Source organism: Mus musculus, chromosome 1, assembly GCF_000001635.26.
Source record: "Mus musculus strain C57BL/6J chromosome 1, GRCm38.p6 C57BL/6J".
NCBI classification, from domain to species: Eukaryota; Metazoa; Chordata; class Mammalia; order Rodentia; family Muridae; genus Mus; species Mus musculus.
The window spans coordinates 119,661,122-119,676,817 of record NC_000067.6 but is presented as its reverse complement, the minus strand read 5'-3'; the positions used below and the strand labels follow the sequence as shown (position 1 = coordinate 119,676,817).

General features: G+C 36.9%; 1 protein-coding gene across 10 annotated transcripts in view; it reads left to right on the top strand.

The window, feature by feature from the left end:
- The window catches only part of Ptpn4 (protein tyrosine phosphatase, non-receptor type 4), a 185,119-nt gene that overhangs the window by 160,768 nt on the left and 8,655 nt on the right, over positions 1–15,696 (top strand). For all 10 annotated transcript variants that reach the window (XM_006529255.3, XM_006529254.4, XM_006529253.4 and 7 more), the window contains 2 exons: positions 1,121–1,269; positions 9,169–9,304. In XM_006529255.3, the coding sequence (XP_006529318.1) occupies positions 1,121–1,269; positions 9,169–9,304 (285 nt within the window). The remainder of the gene's footprint in view (positions 1–1,120; positions 1,270–9,168; positions 9,305–15,696) is intronic.

Here is a 15,696-nt window from a genome sequence, read left to right as displayed (position 1 = left end):
TGCATTTAACATAAATGGCTGTCCACAGACTGAGTGATGTTGAATGATAGTTATATCCTGTTTTAAAGTGTGTGAGTCAGTAATTTGATATGATTTAGTCTTTTTAGGAAACCTTTTAAACCTAAAGATGCTGTGGAGCTGTAGGTGTCCTTTCACTTTTCACTTGAAGGAAAGAACCTCTGAAATATTAAATGCCAAAACTGGCAGAGTTAGGATTTGAGGATTTGAGCCAGAGTTCTTACTTTAATTATATCCATCATTGCTCCCCTTACTGCAGCCAAGTATATATATATTATATATTTATATACTCTATCTGTATATTTGAGAGATTTTGTATTTAAATGTTTTATTATACTCATTTATGTGTGCGCAAGTGTTTGTGGTTTTGTCATGGTGCACCTGTGGAGGTCAGAGAGGGCAGAAGACAACCTAAAGGAGTCTGCTGTCTGCTCCACAGTATGTGTCCCAGCAATTGGGTTGAGATGGTCATTCTTGGCCATAAGCACTCCTAGCAGCTGAGCCATTTCATTCTCCTGGGGCTTTGATGTCATTCCTGTCATGGAATAATTGTCTCAAGTTTTGTTCATGCTCACAAAGTGTTTACTTTACCATCTTTGTTCACGTGGAATCCCTATTAGGTAATCTTTTAAGCAGTTCTCTGACCTTAATTTATTTGATTACCCTGTTCAAAATGCCTTAGACATAAAAATTGAGTCATTAAAGTATAGCAATGTTGCCAGGTGGTGGTGGTGAACACCTTTAATCCTAGCACTTGGGAGTTAGAAGTAGGTGGATCTTTATGAATTTGAGTCTAGCCTGATCTACAGACTTAGTTCCAGGACTGCCAAAAGCTATACAAAGAAACTGTGTCTCGGAAAATCTTTACCAAAAAAAAAAAAAAAAAAGTATAGCAATGTAAGTAGCTAGTACTTACAAGGATACAACTATTTCTGTGAAATGTTTTCCTTCAGTTCAAATGTTGTATTTAAGTGAGTTTATACACAATGGCAAGACAAAATGGAAAGGTGGTTTTATTTCCTTCTAAAGCTAAAATGGCATGAATTTTATATTTTAAAGGTAATTCCTAAGTCAAAGTGTGTAACTTCTCATTTTCATTTAGAAAAATGAGAGCCGTCAACTTACTCAGATTCAGTACACAGCCTGGCCTGACCATGGAGTACCTGATGATTCGAGTGACTTTCTGGATTTTGTTTGTCATGTACGAGACCAGAGGGCTGGAAAAGAAGAGCCCATTATTGTTCATTGCAGGTACTTTATTTCCTGTCCTTAAGAAATGAATAAGTACGTTGTTGGGAATGCATTCTGTATTTTGGCCTTTTGTTGTAATAGAAGATGGTAGACAATGGAGAAAATTCTAATATAATGGTGTAGAAACTATGTAAAAGGATAAAAACAATAGTTATTTTCTGGTTCTCCTGTTTTAGTCTCTCTTCATTGGAATGTGTCTTATAATTGATGGTAACTTGGATATGATGAAATACTGACATCGTTTCCATGTGTTGTATTGCTATAACAAGACATTTGAAACTTGGTAATTTATAAAAACAGGAATGTAGTTTTCAGTTTTAGATTGCAAGGCTAAGTGTGGCCAGCAGAGGCTGCTACTCTACAAACTAGGGGAGCTAATACAGTGCAGAGCCCTGTGGGCCTCTGAAGCTTAACCTGTATGACTAGCAGCAGATCCAAAGTGGCATCTTTCTTTCTGCCACTGGGTCACATGTGATAATATCTTAATATATACCTTTAGTGGTAATATCTTAATGTTTTCTTATTTTAACATTTTTGAGAAAAGGTCTTGTATAACCTAACCTGGTCTAAATGCCCTTACGATCCTCCACCAATTCTGGAGTTGTACATGTATACTATACTGCCACCCCATCTTACAAAATAGAATTTTTGTGTTTTTATTTTTTTTAAATTTCATTTCCATGTTTAACTGGTTTTATTTTTCATTATTCAGCAAGCTTTTTTTGTTTTGTTTTGTTTTGTTTTTCAAGACAGGGTTTCTCTGTATAGCCCTGGCTGTCCTGGAACTCACTCTGTAGAACAGGCAGGCCTTGAACTTAGAAATCTGCCTGCCTCTGCCTCCTGAGTGCTGGGATCAAAGGTGTGCGCCACCACGCCCGGCTTTTCTTTTCTTTTTAATCTCCTGTTTTTTCCTCCTCTTCTTTATTTTAATATTTTTTTTATTATTTGTTAAATTGACATCATACATCCCAATTCCACTCATCTCCTCATCCCTCCATATATACCCTCTGCCCTTGCAACCTTCTCCCAAAAACAAATGAAATAAAACCATCTCACTGTGGGAGCTGCAGCGGGTCACACAGTGTAATCTGTTCCCACACAGCTTTACTTGGAAATGGTCATCACAATGAGTCGTTGCTCCAGCATCAATACTGGATCCTTGCCTGGATATCCTTTTAGTGCCCTGTGTCATGGGCATTCGACAACTTTGGTTCTGTAGAACCTGCCCCTTCCCACACTCCAGTGTGTGTGAGTTCATCAGCCTCCCCACCCCCCACCCCCAGCTCTCCTGTGCCCATGCTAATGGGGCCAGCTCTTCCACTTTGCTCTAGTGGGGGATTCCTCCTCCGTTTTATAACTTATTTCTACTCTTCTTTTTCCTTTTACTTAACACTGTTTCTTGTGTCCCTTTTTCCTCTCCTTTCTTTCTTTATCCCATTCATTACTATTTCCACCTTTGCTATAAATGATTTTTAACTTCAGAGTATACTTAACATTCATTTTGCCATTTTTTTCTTCTTTGGTCATTGCGGGTGTGTTATGGAGTTTAACCAATTTCACTGTGTTTCGATATCACATTCATTGTGGGGTTACCAATTTGTTTTCATCTCCCTGAGTAATATTGGGGGTTTACCCTGCAAGAATAGTCTGCTAGGGAGGAAGATTCCCAAATAAAAGTGGAAGAAAAATCCATACCAACAAAGGCACAAATTAAGACACAGAAATACTCCTCAATTACTAAATTCAAACATACTAAAACAGGTAAAATATTGGATAAATTCAAACATTTTCCTGTAAAAATCATTAGTGACTTTAAGGAAAATACAAATAAGCAGATGAATGAACTAAGAATTTCACATGGGGCCTTGGAAAGAAAACTGGCAACATAGAGGAGAAAGTAAGCAAGTGGATAGAAAAGTTAGCTTACACATGAATAAGAAATTAATCAAGGAAATCGAGATGTACAAAATACAAATAGCAATGTTGGAGATGAAAACTTTGGAGGAACAAATTTTTAATAAATATAGAAAGTAGACTGCATCACCAATGGACTAGACGAAGTAGCAACAATAAAAGAACATCAGGACTGTAGGCAAGCCTGAAGAATACTATGCAAACTTGATTTAAAAGCCCGCCTTTAATCCCAGTACTCTGGAGGCAGAGGCAGGTGGATTTCTGAGTGCGAGGCCAGCCTGGTCTACAAACTGAGTTCCAGGACAGCCAGGCCTATACAGAGAAACCCTGTCTCAAAAAAACCAAAATAAATAAATAAATAAATCAAGCAAGCAAGCAAGCAAAAAGTCACAACCACAATTTTCAAAAACTGTAGGATGTTATCAAGAGACAGAATCTAGGAATCTGTGGGGTAGAAGGAATCAAAATTAAAATTTCATAACATTATGAACTAACCAGCACCCCGGAGCTCTTGACTCTAGCTGCATATGTATCAAAAGATGGCCTAGTCAGCCATCACTGGAAAGAGAGGCCCATTGGACACACAAACTTTATATGCCCCAGTACAGGGGAACGCCAGGGCCAAAAAAATGGGAATGGGTGTGTAGGGAAGTGGGGGGGGGGGAAGAGGGTATGGGGGACTTTTCGGATACATTGGAAATGTAATTGAGGAAAATATGTAAAAAAAAAAAAAAGGAAAAAAATAGTTCTATATTTTTTTCTCTATCATGTCATAAGGATTGTGAAGATTAATTTTAAAATTAGGTTCCTAATGTCATGACCTTATAAATTATATCTATCTCCTGTATGACTCAGTGTGTATGTTGCTTTTAAAGTAGTAGAGGTGCATGTATTTGGACAACATGAAGAGTCCAATGGATAAAAATTAACACTGTTGACTATGTTATGAGTACAGAGACTCAAGACTATGTATATTCAGGCACAATCTAATGATGACCAATCTTACTTATGTTTAAAAATTTGATTGATCTCAAATATAATTCATTTAAACATTAAAAAAATTTCATCTAGAAAATCTATTCAATGAAAATAAAGCAGTTTTCCAAATCTAGGGAAGAAATGAACATCTAAGCCCAGGTGTTATTTAGAACCCCAAATTACATGACCAAGAGAGAACCTCTCCATAGTACAGTATACTCAAGATGCCAAAGTGTAAAAACACAGCAATATTAAAAACTGTAGAAGAGGGGGCTGGTGAGATGGCTCAGTGGGTAAGAGCACCCGACTGCTCTTCGGAAGGTCCAGAGTTCAAATCCCAGCAACCACATGGTGGCTCACAACCATCTGTAACAAGATCTGATGCCCTCTTCTGGAGTGTCTGAAGACAGCTACAGTGTACTTACATATAATAAATAAATAAATAAATCTTTAAAAAAAAAAAAAAACTGTAGAAGAGCCAAGCATAGTGGAACATACCTTGGTGCAAAGGAAGTAGGATCTTTGATGTTCAGGCCAGGCAGTACAACATAGTAAGCCCCTTTTCCAAACAAGACAAACACTGTAAGAGAAAAGACAGTATCTCACAACAGCAAGCATAGTGACCGGAGAGATGGCTCATCAGTCAAGAACACTGGCTGCTCTTGTAGAAGGCCTGTCTTTGATTCCCAGAACTCACATAGTAACTCATAACTGTCTTTAAGTCTAGTCCAAGGCATTTGATGCTCTCTTCTATCTTCCTTGGGCCAGAGATGCATGTGATAAACACACATAACTGCAGGCAAAACACTTAAACACATACCATGGTTGAGATAGTAAATCGTTGAGGGAAGGGGAGTACATTAGATCTTACAACAGAAATTTAAAAGGCCATAAAAGCATGAAATCGTATATTTCAAGTCCTGAAGGTGAATAGCTAATAAAGCTGCTCTATTCCCCAAAGCTACCTTTTAATAGAACAGAAATAAGGACATTTCAACTCTAAGACAGTTCATGGCCACTAAGTCAGCATTGCAAAAGCTCCTGAAAGGGGACCGAAACACAGGGCAGTAGGAACAGTGGAGAGCACAGGCTAGAGCTGCTTTCATGTGAGGACTAAATAAGCAAAGGATACTTAAACCCATCATATCTTGTTTAACAAAGTAAGTCAGTGAAAGTCCTAATGCAGATAGAGAAAAAGCAAAAAGCAAATATTAACCAACCAAAACAACAACCAGCAAAATTATAGGCGAAAAGAAGGGAAAGAAAGAAATGGAAAGGGAAGGAAAAAGAAAATAAAAAGAAAGTCAGGAGAACCATGCCCTCAACATAATAAAGACTACAATAAACATACCAAAGACTACAATAAACCTGTAGTCAACATGATAGATGCCAAATGCAGAAAAGCTGAACGCATTTTCTCTACAGTCAGAAACTAGACAATTCACATATTCAATATATTGCTCTATGCGTGATTCAGTATAATATCAAAATAAGCTAGAATAATATGGCAAGAAAATGAAAATATAAATAAATATTTTCTGGTCATGTGATATGATTTTTAAAAGACTCTACAGACTCCATAAGAAAACTCTTAGCTCTGAATAACACTTTTAACCAATATTAAAAGAAAAATATCAACAAACAAATATAGGTAGCTTTCATATAGATCAGTAAGAAGCTTGTCAACAAGGAATTCAGTGGGAAAGTTCATTCACAGTAGCTTAATAAAGTACCTAGGAATAAACATAATTAAGGCCATTAACGACCTCTACAATAAAAATGCTAAAATACTGAAGAAAGTAATTGAAGATACTGAAAGATGAACAGCCCTACCATACTTATGGGCTAATATAATAATTGTAAAATGGCTGTGTTACTAAAAGAAAGTTACAGACTAAACATAATCTTTGTCAAAATTCTACTGACATTCTCCAGAAATAGAACAGAAAATCCTATAACTCACATGAAAGCAAAAAAGACCCCCAAATAAACAAGACAAACAAACAAACAAACACATCATAATCAGAGAGTATCACAGTATATGATCTCAAGGTAAACTGTACAACTGTAGTGACAAACGCAGTGGGATTCTGGCATGAACAGACACAGACCAGTGGCTAGAGTAATAGAACCAGAAGTAAATGCACACAATTACATCTACCATTTTACAAGTGTTGACAACATAGTTTTAACTTGGGTAGTGTTGATCTCTTGATAATCACGGATTATTCTTCATCCCCAGCTGATTAGAAACAGCCAATTTTTAATTAAAAATATATCAACAGCCCCAATAGACTGTTTTCAAGGATTCCAAACCTTTCTCTGAAACTTCACAAGCTAGGCCTCTATTATCTTTGTTTCTCTCAGCATGATTTTCCTACGACTCATTAGGCTCCGAGCACTCAATGTCTTTTCCAGACCAAAGCTCAAAACCCTCCACCTTTCTACCATAAGACATCCCAAGGCATAAAAACTACATAGTGAGGTCCATCACAGTAAGGCTTCACTTTTAGTACCAGTTTCTGCTTTAGTTTGATTTTCTTTTGCTGTGAGTAAACAGTGATCAGAAGCAACTTGGTACAGAATTTATTTTATTTTATGTCCCTCATGGAGGGAAGTCGGGGCAAGACTCACAGCAGGATTCTGGGGTCAGAAGCTGAAGAAGCATCACAATGGTTACTCACTCACTCCTACTGACTTGCTAAGCTACTTTTCTTAAATAGCCTAGGAACACCTGCCAAGGGTTGGCACTACCCACACTAGTCTGGGTCCTCCTATATCAATCAGCAATTAAGAAAGTACCCCGAAGCCCATAGGCTAAACTGATGGAGTCAGTTCTTCAATTGGCTTTCTGACAAATGAGTTGTCAGAACGTAACCAGACAACCTCCTCAATACATGGTGCTGAAAAATCTGGATGCCAGCTTTTAAAAGAAAGAAACTGGACTCATACCTCTCATGCTTCATAAATATCAACTTAAAATGAATCAGAAACCATTATATAAGACTTGAGAACCAGAAACTCTTAGAGGAAACTGTGGATAAAACGTGATGATACAAGCAGGAATTCTCTGAGCGTGTAAAAGCTCTAGAAGTAATGTCAAGTAATGACAAATGGAATTGGATCACATTTTAAAGCTTCTGTTCAATGAAAGAAATTATCAGTGGAGTGAAGAGATGCTGTTTGCCAATGGGAAATCTGACCCGATTAATATCTAGATGGGACAAAACAAAATATCCACTTAGTAAATAAGCAAATAAGTTGAACTAACAGTTCTCAAAAGAAGAAACACAAATAGCCAATGGATATATGAAAAAAGGTTCAACATCCTTTAGTTATTAGGGAAATGAAAAGTAAAACTTGTTTGTCATTTTATCTCATTCTGCTCAGAATGGCCATCCTCAAGAAACTAGATAAGAAATGATGGTGAGGATATGGGAAAAGTGGAGCCTTTATTCACGTCTTCTGAGAATATGAATCGTTACAGTCTCTGTGAAAATCAGTATGTGGGTTCCTTGAATATTAAACTACCACGTGACCCAGCTATTCCACAGATTAATATATACTTTAACCACTTGATGCCAGTTCAATATATCACAGATATGCTTACATTTTATTGTTATTTTGTTAATATATTATTAATAAATGTACATTATTATATTTATTATTGCTATACTGTTTACAATAGCCCAGATATGGAACCAGCCTAGATGCCCATCAACAGATAGATAGATAGATAGATAGATAGATAGATAGATAGATAGATAGATAGATAGATAGATAGAGGAGTGTGGTGCATATATACAATGAATTCAGTGTAAAGAAGAATGAAAATTTATCATTTATAAGAAAGTTGATAGAGCCGGGCGTGGTGGCGCACACCTTTAATCCCAGTATTCTGGAGGCAGAGGCAGGTAGATTTCTGAGTTTGAGGCCAGCCTGGTCTACAAAGTGAGTTCCAGAACAGCCAGGGCTATACAGAGAAACCCTGTCTCAAACAAACAAACAAACAAACAAAGTTGATAAAACTGTAGATCAGGTTCAGAAATACATTTTGTTTTGGTTTTGGTTTTGGTTTTTTGGTGGATATTTAGTAAGGGAAAAATACATGCAAGTAAGAAGGGAAGTAGAAGAAAAGGAATGAAAGGGAAGAGGGAAAGTTAAGGGACAAACAAAAGGGGCCATGTTTTCTCTCATAGGGAATCTAGATTTAAATATACACATATTGAAATATCTGCATATGATATGAAAGCAAAAAGGGGGCAGGTGGTAGGAGGCGAGTACAGGACGGGAAGTGCCATGTTATGCAGGAAAAATGTCATGAAATTCATTCATCATTTTGTATGCTAACCAAAAAAAAATTTTTTTAGGAGTTCAGTGTCAGGGCTGGAGGTTGACTGCTCAGTGCTTAAGAGAATTATTTCTCATTCTGAGGACCAGGGTTCATGACCCAGCACTCACATGGTGGCTAACAACCAACTAAAGTTCCTGTTGCTGGGGATGTCATCTCTGGCCTCTGCAGGCACTAGACATAGGCACAGGCACATGGTGCACTTACATACATGCAGGCAAAACACTTATACACATGAAATAATTTTAAAAAACAAAACAAGATGCAATGTCAACAAGGTTAGATGTATGCGTCTTTACATTATAGAAATCTTCAGTAGCTACTATAGTCATGTTTGTAGGTTATAATTTTTTTTAAGTATCTCAATGGTAAATTTGATATAATTTAACTTTGTTTAAAACATTAACTTACATAAGGTACAAAAAACCATAATTGTATTTTATGTATTTTTAATGATTTATTTTACATTTTTTCTTTTGCATTTAAATGGATTTAAAATATTAAACAGTTAGCTTGTTAGTTTTATCAAATAAAACCTTAAAAGGAAATTGTTTTTCTTTATTGTGATTTGCTTTTTCTTTGCTATTTCTGCAGAAAAGCCACAAATTTAGCAATTGTACCACTAAAACTTTGCACATCCGTCTGTCCTTTTTCAGTGCTGGAATTGGAAGGACTGGGGTTCTTATTACTATGGAAACTGCCATGTGTCTCATTGAATGCAATCAGCCAGTTTATCCACTAGACATTGTAAGAACAATGAGAGATCAAAGAGCAATGATGATCCAAACACCTGTGAGTACTGTGCTTCGTTTGTAACTCTGCCTCCACACAGTGGATCTTGTTACTAATCTGCATTCTGTAGCTTTTTTTGTTGTACACAAATGTACTTATGTATGATAGGTTCCTGTTATGTAGCCCAGTCTGACCTAGAGCTCCAACTCTGCAACCTCCTGCCTTAGCTTCCTGACAAGCATGTTCCTCAAGTATGCCCCTAAATTATACCTTTATCGTTTTAATTCCGACTCGTAAACTGTTCCTCTATAGTATAATAGTCAATAGCTCTTGGTATTATAAATAAAAATATCGTGGAAAACAGCCACGTTCGTTTTGTGTGTGTGCCATATCTGTTTGCTTTTCATGGTGCAACAGGTGAGTGAAGTTGCAACAGACACCTGTGGCCTACAGTGTCTGCAATATTTACTATTTGGCCTTTCACAAGAACAGCTTTGTCAGTGTGCACATGGCTTAGCATGTTAACTCGTGAGTGCTTTGCTAGATGTAGAGGCACTTGTCTTGGGTTGTTTAGTCAAGAGGAATGCTGTCTGTGAGAGTAAGCCTAAACTGGAGAACTGGGTAGAGCTTTGTTCAGGACTACCCATTGTTGTAGAAAGCCTTCCCTTTTCCTAAGAACTTAAATTACATAACAATGACAAAATTCCTACAATTTAAACTACTTATTTATTATATTCTCCACTGTCTTTTCATTTTGCCTCAGTAATCAAAAGAATCAAGAAATTTTAGAACTAGTGTTAAGACTGGTTTTTGTATTAATTAAAGCAGAGTAAAATGTTGGCATAGTTAGTGGCCACAAGATTTCTTGATGCTTACTGGCCTAACTACTCTAAAAAATACCCATTATTTTCTAAGCTTCTAAATACACAAAATTTCACACTTACTCAAAAGTTAATATTGTAATATAATAAAAACATTATAAATGCCCAACATTTGCCTACTGAGTTTTATTTGTACAGTTTCACTTTCCCATTATTTAAAGCAAATCTTGGATGGCATAAATATTTTAGCATGTAACTAAAAGAGAAGATTATTTTCTTTTAAAAAATTACTATCTCACTTAAATATAATTATAATTTTTTTCTTAGATATTTTCTTTATTTACATTTCAAATGTTATCCCCTTTTCTAGTTTCCCCTCCGAAAATCCCTTATCCCCAACCCTTTCCCCCTGACAGCTTTATCAGGCTCCTGTCAGCAAGCTCTTGTTAGTATCCGAAATAGTATCTGGGTTTGGTGGTTGTTTATGGGATGGATCCCCAGGTGGGGCAGTCTCTGGATGGTTATTCCTTCAGTCTCTGCTCCGAAATTTGTTTCTGTAACTCCTTCCACGAGTATTTTGTTCCCTCTTCTTTTTTTTTTTTTCCCCGAGACAGGCTGTATAGCCCTGGCAGTCCTGGAACTCAGTTTGTAGACCAGGATGGCCTCGAACTCAGAAATCTGCCTGCCTCTGCCTCCAGAGTTCTGGGATTAAAGGCGTGCGCCACCACGCTGGGCTCTTGTTCCCTCTTCTAAGAAGGATTGAAGTATCCACACTTTGGTCTTCCTTCTTGAGTTTCATGTGTTTTGCAAATTATATCTTGGGTATTCTGAGCTTTTGGGCTAATATCCACTTACCAGTGAGTTTATATCATTGTGTGTTCTTTTGTGATTGGGTTACCTCACTCAGGATGATATCCTCCAGATACATCCATTTGCCTAAGAATTTCATAAATTCATTGTTTTTAATAGCTGCGTAGTACTCCATTGTATAATGTACCACATTTTCTGTATCCATTCTTCGGTTGAGGGACATCTGGGTTCTTTCCAGCTTCTGGCTATTATAAATGAGGCTGCTGTGAACATAGTGGAGCATATGTCCTTATTACATGATGGAACATCTTCTGGGTATTTGCCCAGGAGAGGTATTGCTGGGTCTTCCAGTAGTACTATATCCAATTTTTTGAGGAACCCTCAGACTGATTTCCAGCTTGCAATCCCACCAGCAATGGAGTGTTCCTCTTTCTCCACATCCTCGCCAGCATCTTCTGTCACCTGTTAGTACACTTTTTATGAAATGTGATGCAGCACAATTTGGTGCACTTATGTGTAAGATTATAATGTCTTCTTGGTTAATTGACCTGTGATCAGAATAAGATGTCCCTCAGCACTTCTGATTAGCTTTGTCAGATATTAGGTCCGCAGTGCTTATTTGCTTGGAATACTTTTTTGTCCTTTTACTTTAAAGTGGTCCTTATCTTTAAAGGTAAAGTGAATTTCTTGTAGACAACAAAAGATGGATTTTGTATCTTCTAACTGGAGAGTTGAGGCCACTAATATTTAAACTTATTGAAAGCATTTGATGGCAGTCATTTATTTTGCTATTTGTATTATACCTGTGCTTCATTAATTATAGCTTCCTAGTCATTACTGTCCTGTACTAAGTGTTATTTTCAGTATTCTCTATAGGCTGGTTTATTGGACACAAATTCTTTTTGCCTGTTTGTATCATGGAAAGTTTTTCTTTCTCCATCTATAGCGGGTTGTTTTGCTGAGTACATTAATCTGAATTTGTATCCGGGGTCTTTTAGAACTTAGAGTATGGGGACTGGTGAGATGGCTCAGTGATTAAGAGCACTGACTGCTCTTCCAGAGGTCCTGAGTTCAAATCCCAGCAACCACATGGTGGCTCACAACCATCCATAATGAGATCTGATGCCCTCTTCGGTGTGTCTGAAGACAGCTTCACTTACATATAATAAATAAATAAATACTTACATATAATAAATAAATTAATCTTTAAAAAAAGAACTTAGAGTATATTGTTCTAGGCTCTTCTGATTTTCAGATTTTTCACTGAAATGTCAGCTGTTATTGTGATCGATTTTTCTTTTATGTGTGACTTGTGAGATCTTCTTCCCTCCCCCCTTCTTTCCTTTCTTCCTGTCTTTTTTTTTTTTCTTTTGCAGCTTTCTGTTCTTTTTCCTTTCTATTTGCGGTGGTGCCTTCTGACTTTTCTAATTGGTTTATTGAGCTTTTCAAGTCTATCTTCATTTCTGCTTCAGTTTTCTTCAATATTTTTCTATATTGAAATTCAGTCTGTAAACCCTATAGTCTTCATTTCATTCAGCCTTATGCTTGTGTTTCCTTGAGCCATCATTTAGGCGTTTGTTTGTTTGGTTTGGTTTGGTTTTTCTCTTTGAGTTTCTTCTAAGTTCATTGAACTACTTGTGTCTTCTTTAAGATTTATTTATTTATTTTATGTATATGAGTACACTGTAGCTGTACAGATGGTTATCAGCCATCATGTGGTTGCTGGGATTTGAACTCAGGACCTTCAAAAGAGCAGTCAGTGCTTTTAACTGCTGAGCCATCTCTCCAGCCCCTATTGTGTCTTCTTTAAATTGGAATCTTTTGATGAAGTTTATGATTGCAATTTCTGTGTCCTGAGGTTCATCTAGGTTATTCTCATTAGAAATTATAGGACTGGTAATAAGTGTGCTAGATTTTGTCTTGGGTTTCATTTTTTATGATAAGGCCTGAGCATGTGGAATCTTTACTCTTTCTATGTCTGATGTGGATACAGGAGACTTTGCCTTGAGATTGGCTATGGTAAAAGTGAGGTAAAGCCAGGTGGATACAGTTGGGGGTAGGGCTGGCATGCAGAAGACTGGAGACATTGTGTGAGGTCTCAGAAGACCAGGCATCAGACTGGGAGGTGCTGGCAAGATGGACTCTGGCTGAGAGCATCGGTTTGATCTGGCTTGGGTACTGTGTATGGTTCAAGTTGGGTCAAGGTTATTTGGGGTTTTTTCCCCCTTTTTATTGTGATAAAATACACATAACAAAAATTTCCATTTTAACCATTTTATGTGTGCATTTCAGTAGTATTGAGTATATGAAGGTTGTTGGAGAAGTAACTTTATGACCTCTTTTTTATACCATTTAAAAAGTTCTTCATTTCCATTCTACTAAGTTTCTAGTTACCTCTAGTCTACTGTTTGTTCCGGAGTTTGATTTATCATATAAGTAGAGTCATACAGTACTTGGAGTTTGATTTATCATATAAGTAGAGTCATACAGTACTTATGTATTTCTGACTGCCTTAAGTTAATATTCTCACAGTTCTCCATTTGGTAACCATGTCAGAATCTGGCTTCTCTTCAAGGCTAAACCATATTCCATTCTTTTCTATAGTAGATTTTGTGTAATAATTCTTCCATCAGTGGACATGTTGCTGTTTCTAGCTTTTGACTATTCTGAATAATACTACCATGATGAAGGATGTATAGAATATCTCTTTGAGACTGCAGTTTGATTTCTTTCAGATCTGTACTCCATGGAAATTGCTGAGCCATTAACAATTATAATGGTTGTTTTTATACTTTATTTGAAATTGATGTTCCAATAATGGCCTGCACACTTGAATTAGTTTATATCTAAATTCTAAATTTTTATAATTAAAAAACTACTTTCTACACCTCTTGTTCCTTTGGGGGGTGTTTTATTTTGTTTTTTCAATTGATTTAATAAATAGTACTTGTACTATGTCATTTGCTAGAGTCTCAGTTGGTTTGGTTTATATTCCCAAGATAGTGTTCTCTGTATTTTCCTCAAAGTGGCAGATGGATCTGTAGGCTAGAGCAGTTTGGATAGGAATTCATTCCTCAAGATGCACATGATGTTTGATTACCTTCTTTGTGTGATGTTAGCACTTCTTGGGTGATCAATACTGCCATCCATTATTCATTGGGTGTAGAGTGATGGCATGCTGTTTGTTCTTTGATTTTTGCTATTTACTGGATTCTCTCCAAGTCCACATTCAGCTCCCATTGTTATATAGATCAGGCCTCCCTGCCTAGGAAAGGGCACCATCCACAATGAGCTAGGCCACTTCATTTATTAACGAGAATGATTTCCTAAAGATTTGTTTATTTTTATTTTCTGTGTATGAGTATTTTACCTGCACATATGATGTGCATCATGTATATGCCTTTAGAGGTGAGAAGAAGGGTCAGATTCCCTGGAACTAGAGTTAGAGGTGGCTCTGAGCCACCGCACGGGTGCTGGGACTCAAACCCAAGATCTCTGGAAAAGTAGCTCTCTTTTCCTCATTTCTCTAGTCTAGAATGATTGTTTAGAAGATAAATATTTAATTCTTTCCCTTGATTTCCAGGTGCTGTTTTCTTTTTCATTGTGTTTTCCAGTGCTGGCAAGGATTCCAGGGCCTCATACATGCTGCTCAAGTGCTGTCACTGAGCTAGCTCCTGCCCAACTCAGAGTTCACTGTGGGTTTACTAGCTTTCTCCAATGCCAACAACAGAATTTTGTTTGCTTTGATACAATTTAAAAATTGTGAACCTAACTGGTAGTAGTGGTACACACCTTTAATCCTAGCACTCCAGAGTCAGGGACATGTGGGTCTCTCTGAGTTTGAGGACAACTTGGTCTACATAGTGAGTTCTAGTAAAGCTCGAGCTACATAGTGAAACCCTGGGGTTTTTGTTTTTGTTTTGTTTTTTTTGAGGGGGTGGTGGTGGTGAATCTAAATATACTTTATGTGTTTTCAATATTTTTTTTGATGTTACCCAAAATTTTCCTATGTTTTGGCCAGCAGAAACTTCAGTTTCTAAGTCCTTTTCCTAGAACCATAATAATTTTGTTAACTTCCTTGCTAGCAGAAAAGATTGCTAAGCCAGCTGTGTATTAAATGATCCAGATTTGGAAACTAATTTCTCCAGCAATTCTTGGTTCTGTTATTTTAGATGCTACTTTTTGAGTTCTGGGGATGCAGTATTGTTATTAGTGATATTTTTCTGTAAACTGTCATGTGTCTGAACATAAATGTCCATGATATAATGTGAATTGGGACATACTTTTTTATTTAACATCTTTATCTACATTTTTCTCCTTTCTTGTTTAACAAGAATACAATTTCTCTAGGACAGCAGTTAGACTAAGAATATTAAAAGTATTCTTCTATTTTATCTCACATGGCCTGCCATAGTTTCAAAATGGCAGTGCTGATTATGAAAGAGTTCCTGCTTTCCCACAGTTTATTTGAACTTTGGATGTAACTCCAAAACATAATCAATTACTGTCTTTAAATCCCTACAAATAGCTGATCAATGTGGTTGTGTCATCAGGTTGATACATGCATTGTTGTTGTTTTTAGGATAGTATCAGTTTTAAAATTTAAATCTATAAAAGAAGAAGGGTGGGGACTGGCGAGATGGCTTAGTGGTGAAACAACACTGGGCTTTTCTTCTAGAGGACCCAGGTTCAATTCCCAGCATCCACATGGCAGCTCACAGCTGTCTATAATTCCACTTCCTGGTGAATCAACACCCTCACACAGACATGGCAACAATGCACAGAAAAATAAAAGCAAATAAATCATTAGAGAAGAAGGAG